The sequence below is a fragment of the Sus scrofa genome, chromosome 5, assembly GCF_000003025.6.
Source record: "Sus scrofa isolate TJ Tabasco breed Duroc chromosome 5, Sscrofa11.1, whole genome shotgun sequence".
NCBI lineage: Eukaryota > Metazoa > Chordata > Mammalia > Artiodactyla > Suidae > Sus > Sus scrofa.
The window spans coordinates 5,741,404-5,752,384 of NC_010447.5; the positions used below are offsets into that span (position 1 = coordinate 5,741,404).

General features: G+C 55.3%; 1 protein-coding gene across 1 annotated transcript; it reads left to right on the top strand.

Annotated features, from left to right (window-relative positions):
• Nucleotides 787–8,790, top strand: MCAT (malonyl-CoA-acyl carrier protein transacylase). The gene is made up of 4 exons (XM_003125978.4): nt 787–1,278; nt 3,127–3,214; nt 6,858–7,075; nt 8,197–8,790. Exons 1-4 carry the CDS (start codon nt 859–861, stop codon nt 8,623–8,625), a joined length of 1,155 nt encoding a protein of 384 aa, XP_003126026.1. The 5' UTR covers nt 787–858; the 3' UTR covers nt 8,626–8,790.

The following is a 10,981-nucleotide window of genomic DNA, read 5'->3' on the forward strand; positions in this document are numbered from 1 at the left end:
CAAACCCGCAACCTCATGGTTCCTAGTCGGATTCGTTAACCACTGTGACGCTCAATCTTTGAGTCTTTGTCTACTCCTGTACAAGTTGAGGATAATAATAGCATCCAGGGAATCCCCTTCGTGGCTCAGCGGTTAAGGAACCGGACTAGGATCCATGAGGATGCTGGTTCGATCCTTGGTCTCGCTCAGTAGGTTAAGGATCTGGCGTTGCCGTGAGCTGCAGTGTAGGTTGCAGATGCAGCCGGGATCCCGCAGTTGCTGTGGCTGTGGCGTAGGCGGGCAGCTGTAGCTCCGATTCGACCCCTAGCCTGGGAACCTCCACATGCCGTGGGTGCGGCCTTAAAATAGCAGGGAAAAAAAAAAAAGTAATAATGACATCCATTCACCACAGCATTGCTGTGAGAAATTAAACAGGCTCACGTCCGAAAAATAACCAGGGTTTTGTTCAATGGAACAAATATTTATTGGATGCTTATTATGTGCCTGGCACTGTGCCTGTTTGAGGAAACACGGTGCTGGGAAAATTAAATACAAGAAAGAATACGGAAGCATTTCAAGCACTTTCCCCATGAATATTACACAGCGTTATTTATTCAATAAAGTTTTTGAAGACTCATTGCGATGCAGTGTCATGTTTCCCTCTTTTCTGCGGAGGTTAAGGAAGCGTATGGCTTATTCTCAGCCCCCAGCGAACAGCCCAAGGTCTCATAGCCCGGGCGGAACCAGTAAGGGCGGAACGTTTCTTCGCGCCCGCGGGTGCCACGACCCGCCCGGCACTAAATGCGTCAAGGACCGCGCCGCGCCGCCGCAGTCGGGCCTCGGTCGCCCCGGTAACGTGCGTGGGGCAATTTTCTCACCATGAGCGTCCGGGTTGCGCGGGCTGCGTGGGCCTGTGGCTGGCGCGCGGGAGGTCACCGCAGCACCTCGAACTTCCCGCTGCCTCCGCCGGGCGCGGTGGACGTGGCGGAGCTGCTGCGAGATGCGGCAGCGGGGGAGGAAGGGCCCCGGGTGGCGGCGGCGCGGCGGTTGCCGGGCCAGTGCTCGGTGCTGCTCTTCCCGGGCCAGGGCAGCCAGGTAGTGGGCATGGGCCGCGGTCTGCTCCGCTACCCGCGCGTCCGCGAGCTCTACGCCGCCGCCCGCCGCGTGCTGGGTTACGACCTGCTGGAGCTGAGCCTGCATGGGCCTCAGGAGGACCTGGACCGCACCGTGCACTGCCAGCCCGCCGTCTTCGTGGCTTCGCTGGCTGCCGTGGAGAAACTGCATCACCTGCAGCCCGCGGTGAGGCCCGAGACCCTGTGGCAGGCCGGGGATGACGGGCTCTGCTCGAGCTCTCACAGCCAGGCCGAGGTCCAGCCGAGGCTCACATCTGACTCGTTCGATAGATCCTTACTGAGTTCTCATCAGTGCCAGGCACTCTTGTAGGTGCAAGGAATACAGCTGTGAGCAAAACAAGGATCCTCGCCCTTGGGGAACTTGCACGTTAGGGCAGGGAAGCCGATAATAGAGCATAAATATACTAGCTATGTAAATTATGTAGTGTGTTAAAGACAAGTGGGATGAGGACTTCCCTTGAGGCACCGCGGATTAAGGATCCAGCGTTGTCACTGCAGAGGCTCTGCCTTCTGACCCAAGAACTTTTACATGCTGCAGGCACGGCCAAAAAACAGTGTTACAGTGTTACAAAAAGTAAAATAGAGCAGGGAAGGGCTAGGGAGTGGAGGGCCGAGTGGTGATTTTAAATGACCCCTAATCACTTAATTACTAAATGATCTTCTTTTATTTTTATTTATTTATTTATTTATTCGTTTTTAGGGCTGCACCTGCGGCATATGGAGGTTCCCAGGCTAGGGGCCGAATCGGAGCTGCAGCTGCCTGCCTTGGCCACAGCCATAGCAATTCCAGATCTGAGCCACAGCTCACGGCAAGGCAGGATCCTTAGCCCACTGAGTGAGGTCAGGGATTGGAACCTAGGTCCTCATGCATGCTGGTCAGATTTGTTTCTGCTGAGCTACCACGGGAACTCCAAATTCCTAAATGATCTTAGAAGGATTACGTTTCATCCTTAAAGGATCATGGACAAGGTATCTGTCAATATTACTTCTTTCGAAGTTGTGAAATGATTGCCATTAACGTTTAAACCAATAAATGTTAAGCTAGTGTTTTACCCCCATTTCATCCTCACAACCACGTTGTGAGATAAGCACTGTTATTTTGTGGATAAGGAAAGAAGGCTCAAGAGATGATCAAGGTTTAACTGGTCCTGTTGAGGTGTGATAGCAACATTCATCCAGTGCTTTACCGTGGGCCAGGTCTGTTCTGAGCGCCTTAGAGACATCTGTCTCCGTGTAATTCTCTCAGCAACCCTGTGGCGTAGGTCCTGCTCTTTGCTCATCACAGCTGAGATGACTGAAGCTCAGAGAGGGTAAGGAGCTGTCCAGGCTGAGGATCAAATGCCACTGTGACTCTGCAAGTCCTGCTCTTGACTTCTCTGTCTAGCGCCCTCTGTCTATCAGCCTGAGAAGCGCCTCAAGGCAGAAGCAACAGAATCCTGAGCCTTGGATTGGTGTCACAGCTCAACCAACTGAGTCCTCGGGCAGGCTTTACCTTGCCTTGGGAAATTCCTTATCAGTAAAGGGCTGGATCAGGGATTGTGGGGGTTTTTTTCTTCTTTTTAGGGCCGCACCTGCAGCATATGGAGGTTCCCAGGCTGGGGGTCGAATCAGAGCTACAGCTGCCAGCCTACACCACAGCCACCGCAACTCGGGATCTGAGCCGCCTCTGTGACCCACACCACAGCTGACGGCAACGCTGGATCCTTAGCCCCTGAGCGAGGCCAGGGATTGAATTGCATCTTCTTGGTCCCTAGTCGGATTCATTTCCACTGTGCCATGACGGGAACTCCTTTTTGTGTGTATGTGTGCGTGTGTATGTGTGTGTGTTTTTTTTTTTTTTTTTTTTTGATCAGGGATTGTCAAGCCACTTCTGTGTGTCCTCTTCCAGCTGGAGCACCAGGCCAGTGGAACCTGGCTCACTGACCTGCTGAACACCCTGTCTGCTGGCAAGTGCTGAGCCCCAGACTGAGCTTCCCTGAGCACACGACCTCACATTCTGCGTCTGTCACTGCAGGTTATTGAGAACTGTGTTGCTGCTGCTGGATTCAGTGTGGGAGAATTTGCAGCCCTAGTGTTTGCTGGAGCCATGGAATTTTGTGAAGGTACCCAGGAAGTTTTGGTTTTATGCATGGAATGTTGCTAGGCCCACCGAGAACAAGGGGTATGACTGTCAGAAATAATTCTGGACCTACTCAGGGGTGACAGAGAAGGGAGCACGTGGGTGGGGTGACATTGGAACCTGAGAGCCACACTTCACCTTGATTCCCTCTTAAGCCGGGAGGGTTCATCAGAGGTTTTCTTTCTTCTTGCAGTCTTGTGACATCTTGCTTCCCTGTCTCTCCCACTATTCCTGTGCATTCTTAGGCCACTCACGTACCTCTAGTGCCTGTTACGTGGTAGACACCACGCACTGGATACTCGTTAAGAGAAAAAGAGTAAATCAGTGTTTGATCTTGAGCCCTATCAGTTTCACTTCTTAATTTTTTTTTTTTTTTTTTTTTTGCTTTTTAGGTCCGCACCCTTTTCATATGGAGCTTCCCAGGCTGGGGGTCAAATTGGAGCTACAGGTGCCACCCTACACCACAGCTTACAGCAACGCCGGATCCTTAACCCACTGAGTGAGGCCACGGATCGAACCTGCAACCTCATGGATGCTAGTCGGATTCATTACCGATGGGCCACAACAGGAACTCCAACTTCTTAAGACTTTTGTGGGACTTCTCCTGTGACACAGCAGGTTAAGCCTCCAGAGTTGTCTCTGCAGTGGCTTGGGTCACTGCTGCGGCATGGGTTTGATCCTTAGCCCAGGAACTTCCACTTGCCACGGGTGTAGCCAAAAAAGAAAAAGAAAAGATTTTTGTGTATATAGTTAAACAGGTAAACATTTTTTTGCTTATAGTTAAATATAGAAAAAAAGACTTTTTTTGGGGGGGACACCCCCTTGGCATATGGAAGTGGTGGGGGTCTATTCGGAGCTGCATCTGCGACTTACACCACAGCTCACGGCAAAGCTGGATCCTCAACCCACTGAGTGAGGCCGGAGATGGAACCCACGTCCTCATGGATGTTAGTCGGGTTGTTTAGTCACCGAGCCATGATAGGAACTCCCCAAAGGACTTGAATAGACGTTTTCCAAAGCAGACATACAAAGGGCCAGTGTGCACATGAAAGGCCGTGCGCATTGCTTGTGTCAGGGAAATGCAAATCAAAGCCACAGTGGGGTTCCACTTCATAGTCACTAGGTTGGCTTTAATTTAAAAAACAAAAAAGGAAAATATTAAGTGTTGGTGAGGATGTAGAAAAATAGGACCCTCACACATTGTGGGCAAAGTGGAAGGTGGTGCGGCCGTCGTGGAAGACAGTTTGGTGGTTCCTCAAAAAGTGAAACATAGAATTACCTTGTGACAGTAGTTCTAGTCATCGGACTGTCACCTAAGAAATGAAAACATATGTCTGCTCGGAAAGGCTTGCGCACAGGTGTTGGTCGCGGCCTCCTTCCTAAGAGTCCACGGTGGAAATGACCCAGACGCCCGTAAGCGGGCGAGTGGATGAACAGACGGTGGTAAATCCATCCAAGGAAGCATGGCTCGGTCGTAAGAGAAATAAAATACTGAGGTTGCCAAGTGGACGAACATCAAAAACAAAAACATGCCAAGTGAAAGCCAGACCGAAAAATCACACATCGTGTGATGCTTTTATGCGCAATGTCTAGAATGCATGATCCACGGAGATGGCCAGTGAGAGGCTCCCGGGGGCGGAGGGAAGGAGAAATGGGGGGATCTCTCAGCAGGTATGGGGCGTTTTACAGGGTGATGCCAGGTTGTAAAACCAGAGCTGGTGGTTGTACAAAGTTAGGAATTCAACAAGTACCGCTGAATTACAGGGGGGTTTTGTGAATTTCAGCTCAGTGTTAAAAAAAATCATTATATTGCTATCAAGGACGTGAAAAAGTTTCATTTTTCCACATCCTAGTAAAACTACCTTAGGAGTCCCCATAGTGGCTCAGCGGAAACAAATCTGACTAGTATCCAGGATGATGCAGGTTTGATCGCTGGCCTTTCCCAGTGGGTTAAGAATCCGGCTTTACCATGAGCTGTGGTGTAGGTCACAGATGTGGCTCAGATCCGGTGTGGCTGTGGCTGTGGCGACGGCCAGCAGCTGCAGGTCCGATTCAGCCTCTAGCCTAGGAACCTCCATATGCCGTGGGTGCGGCCCTAAAAAGAAAAAAAGGAAGAACAACCTACTTGATACAGTTTTCATATGTACAATAATTTGGAGAATTACTGACATTCTGTGTTTTTTCTTTTCCGCATGACATTTTGCATAGCTTAGTGCCTGCCTGGGAGGGTCACCACATTGCCGTGTGCTCTCCTACCTCCTCACATAGGCTCTTAGTGTCTTTGTTTGCTCCACGGGTCTGCCTGTGTAAGGGGCAGAAACCCTAGGACAGACCCGTACAGTGCTGGGTGAGCCAAGAAGTGTGAGAGAGAAAGGGCACGGGGTTTGTTCTCAGAACTTCTTGTCCCCTGGACTGGTCCCTTAACCACTCCTTGGGCTGGTCATCTCCCTCCCCCCAGGGAGTGGGCCCAGGACAGGGCAGTGGCTGTCCAGTAGCTGTGGGCCAGTCTCCCGTCACGATGGCGGGGGCTGCCGGCCTGGGCACAGCCTGTCTTCTCCCCTTGCCCTTGAGCCATGGTGAATCGGGCGCCCTGCATTTGAACTCCTCTGCCTTGGCAGTATCAGGCCCTCCAGCTCTAAGTGGGGGCAGCAATGCCTGATTTATGATAATTATGTAATTGAAATTCATATTCTTGTTTGTAGTATGTACATCATTCCAGCCAGTGGTTCTTTTTTTTTTCCCTGTCTTTTTAGGGCTGCACCCGAGGCATTTGGAGGTTCCCAGGCTAGGGGTCTACACAGAGCTGTAGCCACCGGCCTACACCAGAGCCACAGCAATGCCAGATCCAAGCCGCGTCTGCGACCTACACCACAGCTCCCGGCAACGCCGGATCTTTAACCCACTGAGCAAGGCCAGGGATTGAACCCGCAACCTCATGGTTCCTAGTTGGATTCGTTCCTGCTGAGCCACGATGGGAGCTCCCAGCTGATAGTTCTTAATTGTTTTCCCCGTTCAACGCCATTTCTCTTAGATAATGATAATTCCTAGTTTTCGTTACAGTTCAGGCAGATAAGATGCTACTGTCCTCATTTTACTAACTAAACATCTGACCTGGAAGGCCGTCAGGACTTTCCCTAAGCAGTGTAGCTCAGAGTCTGTCCCTTCCACTCTAGGCCAGGGTTTCTCGGGAGCAGCACTGTTGACCTTTCGGACTACGTGACTCTGTTTTGCAGAGACTGTTTATTGCAGGATTTGGGCAGCTTTCCTGGCCTGTGCCCACCAGATGTGGTAGCAGACCTCTGCCTCTGGTTGTGACCATCAAAAAAAGTTTCCAGACCCTTTTGGGGGTAAAATCACCCTTGGTTAAGAACTGCTGTCCACGCCGAGCCAGCTCTAAGGCAGGAAGCTCCGCGAGTTCATTGTGCCAAGGACAGCGCCTCGCTTTTTGCTGATGGCAGTACCATCCCTGTTCTGTGGATGCAGGGACGTCGAGCTGTGGCCTGGTGACGGACAGCCAGCAGCAGTGTCTCCAGCGCAGTGTGGGACTTGGGCTTTGTCTTTTGGGTCTGGGCCTCCCTCCCTCACGACCTGCCTTGATTTTTCCAAATGCGCTCCTCTCTGGATAGGCTTGTATGCAGTGAAGATCCGAGCGGAGGCCATGCAGGAAGCCTCGGAAGCTGTCCCCAGCGGGATGTTGTCCGTCCTTGGCCAGCCCCAGTCCAAGTTCACCGTCGCCTGTCGGGAAGCCCGGGAGCACTGCAGGACTTTGGGCATAGAGAACCCGGTGTGCGAGGTGGCCAACTTCCTCTTCCCCGACTGCAGGGTGATCTCAGGACACCTGGAGGTTGGTGTCGGCGGGAGCAGCCCTCCTGGTCTGGAGCCTTCCACACCCGGAGGGTGGCGGGCGCTCCGCCCCGCCCTGGGCCTTGAGACGTACTTGAGGGTGCGGGGGTGAAGCGGGTGCTGCAGCGGGAGCAGGAGGCCAGGATGCTGTCTAGGCGGGAACCTCGGGCACATCCTCGGCCGGTGTGGAGACTAAAGGGCTGGACCGCATGGTCTCCGGGGCCTTCCCTGCACTAGGTCCTGGCTTCTCAGAGCCTCTGCCTCCTTAGCGGGGAAGCCCTTGCCTAGGGTTGCCCTGCCCTGCCCGGCCAGGTGCCCCTCCTCTGTCCCTCCTCCTGCTCACTGCTGCCCCAGTGCCCAGCTCTCTGGCAGCTCCTCCGGGATAAGCACCGAGGGGACGCAGACAGACAAGCCAGGGTTCCTGCCATCAAGGGAAGGCTGGTGGAGAACGGATGAGCCCTTCCTTGGAAGGAAACCCAGGAGGGGCCCCCAGTCAGGGCAGGAATAGCCCTTACAGGCTCCCAGACAGGTGGACATCCTGTCCAGTTGACGACTCGGGATTCCCAGGTTTGACCTTTTGGTGCTGTTGGAAGTGCCACCACTAAGAGCTCAGGTGCAGGCAAGGTGCCCTTGACAGGGGAGCCTTTCCACCTGTGGAGGTGGGAGAACTCCTTGGCCTCTGCCAGACCCATGCCCGGGCTGACGGCCTGCCATGGAGGAGCCCCTGGAGCCTGAGGCTGTGGCTCTGACTCCTTGGGCGTGACCTGGGACTTGAGTGGGATGAATCCAGAAGCTGCCCACGAAAGCACTCAGGGACCATGCCCTGATGCAGGAAGTGCTGCCCAGCAGCCTGGGCGCCCTCCCATAGTGAGGTGGGGTGGACGGAGCGTGGGGATGGCTCTGCAGTGCCAGGTCAGCCAGCTCTGTGGGGACAGGCAGCCCCCACTCCCCTTTTCCCACGGGCGCCGCTGACTCTCCCGTGGCGGCTCGGACCCTGCCTTTGGGTCTGTGCTGGAGGAGGGACAAGAGGTGTGGGGGACGGTGATGATGCCAGCCGGTGGTGACCGCCGCTCTGCTCCCACTAAGATCTGCTCGGCTCAAACCTCCTTCTCTTCCTTCCAGGCTCTGCACTACCTCCGGAAGAATTCCTACAAGTATCACTTCAGACGCACCAAGATGGTGCCCGTCAGCGGCGCCTTCCACACCCGCCTCATGGAGCCAGCCCTGGAGCCCCTGGCACACGTTCTAAAAGACATTGATCTCAAGAAGCCTCTGGTTTCTGTCCATTCCAACGTCACTGGGAATAAATACATGCACCCCAAACACATCCGGCAGCTGCTGGTCCAGCAGGTGGTCTCCCCAGTGAAGTGGGAGCAGACGATGCACGCCATATACGAGAGGAGGAAAGGCACCGACTTCCCCAAGACTTTTGAAGTGGGACCTGGGAAGCAGCTGGGAACCATCCTCAAGAGCTGTAACCTGCAGGCCTGGAAGTCCTACAGTCACGTGGCGGTGCTGGAGGCCGACCAGGACGAGGACCAGAACTTGTAGGGGTCTCCCGGTGACCTTGGGCCGGAGGGGATGTGGCTTAGGAGGCCGAAGGGGCTCCAGTGGGCCGAGCCCGGCCTGGCCTTCCTGTCAGGCCGCCTCCTTCCAGGGATTGGGAGGGAATGTTTAAAGTGCTTCGAATGCTACATAAAAAGCACTGGAAACGAGTGTTTCTTTACAGGACAGTCCATTTCTCCCCCTTGAAACACAGCTGGATGCTGCGCAGAGATGCAGCAGGACAGTTATGCAAAGACCAGGGATCCTTGTTCTGCCTCTGCCAGCTCTGCCTCCTGGGCAGACCGCCTCGCCTCCCTGGGGCTCGGGTGGCTCCTGTGCAGCCCCGCCTGCTGCCGTGTGGGTGCCGTGGGCAGATGGCATGGTCACGGGGCTCCCCTGCCGCTCCGGCATCCTCTGGCCACACAGCCTAAACCTCAGCTCCTTTGTCGCTGAACCCAGAGGGCTTCAGCACCCAGTGGGCTTGACAGCCTTTCTGTCCACCCAGCAGTTGGGAGGCCCAGGTTCCTTACCCAGCAGGGTAGGGAGTGCCTGCTGTATGCCAGGGAGCGAGGGGCCTCTGCCCTGGTGGGGAAGAGGGTCCTTTAGCAAGGACGGTGCTCTGGGGTGGAGGCCGTTCCTCACTCCAGAGTCCTCCCTCAAACCGATTACTGAGCGCCTACTGTGTACCCTCAGGCTTTGCCTCTGCCCGCCCCTGCCCCTGATATTGGTATTAAACATGAGGAAATCTAAACCTCTGGGGGTGGTGTCGCTGCTCAGGGGTAGGAGGAATGAAATCTCTGAGCCCGTCTTTTAAATGTGGCTCTTGTAGGCAGGTGTCAAACCCCGGGTCCACCGGGTTTCTCTCTTTTAATTGCTTCTCCACAGGGGCCCGTGGCCTTTGAGCAGAACTGGTCTTCGCTCTACGGGACTGTCCCAGGCTTGGGGCAGCTGCCCTGGCTCCTGGCCATCACAGGCCAGCACTTCCAAGCATGGTGACCCCACACGCCTGCAGGTTTCCATGAGGGAACCCCTGCAAGTATCGCCCCAGGTCCCCGCTTCCCCCGCGGTCTAAGTGTGAATGCTCTTAAGACTTTGGTTTAGAACATTTCAAACCTCTTGTTGCTCCCCCGCAGCACCTCCTACCTCCTGAGAGACTCAGACCTGCCTCATCTTCAGAAATCCCGACTAGACCAGGGGCCTGGTTCACGAGCCTCAAACGCACAGCGACGGTGCGGCTGCAGGAAGCGCCACGTACAGGTCAGACACTGGTCGCAGCCGCCTGCGTGCTCGGGCCTGTCTCCCACCCCAGCACCTTTCAGAGGCCGTCTCACCTCAGGCCCCATCACATCCCGAGTCCTCTGGTGCCCCCTGGATACTTCCCGTAATAGTCTCAGCTGCTTTGTGTGCATTTTTTCTTCCCTGGAAAAGGTGTGAGTTCTGAGGCAGGGACCCGTCCTCTCCACGCCCCCAGAACCTATACCAGAGCTGGTGTGGTTCAGCGAGGGTTCCTGCCGCCTGGTGGAAGGACGCTGCAGACCCCAGGCCAGGACCTTCCCCAAACTCATGGTGGGAGATGCCACTGCCCAGCCAGCGTCAGCTGCCAGTCCCTCTCCTCTCTGAAGAGCCCCACGCTCGAGAAGCCACAGGCAGCCCAGACCACATCCACATGGGTACGTGGGTGGGTGGTGGTTTGTCCTGAGAGCTCAGGACAGCTGGGTGGTGGGCAGTCAGGGAGGACTTCCTGGGAGAGGTGCCTTGGGATTCGGCCTTGCCACATCCTTAGCCACTGATTCTACAGTGGGTGCCCAGGCCTTGAAGTCAGGCCATCCACACAGGGTGAGCCCTGGGGTCACTTCCAGGTCTGTAGGCTTGGTGGGGATGGGCTGTCTGGGCTGGAGTGTGTCCTCCCCAAAGGAAGCAGCTGCCTGAAAATGGTAGACTCTGGGCTCGTCCTGAGATCCTGACACAGCCACAATTTGACATACAAAAGGCAGCGAAGTTAGGCCTCCAAGCTGTGAAGGACCAGACCTTGGGGAGCTGCAGCACAAGGCCTGGGGGCTGGAAGGAGCACTGCGTGCGGAGCAGGGTCTGACCAGGAGCAGGGTCTGACCAGCAGCGGCATCTGCTGGCTCAGCCCCAGAGGCCAGAGAAGCCTCTCCAAGCCTGGGCCCTGGGGCAGGGGCAGGAAGGCAGGAAGATGGGGCTGCAGAAGACGCTGGGGTTGGGGGAGGGGGCAGCTGGAAGGAGACAAGAGGGGGAGGAGGGCCCAGCAGGCTCTAGAAAGAGCACTGGGTCTGGGCTGGGGTGCGCTGAGCTCACAGGGCGGGAGGTGCCCCCGCCAGGCCCTGCTCCCCACCAGACT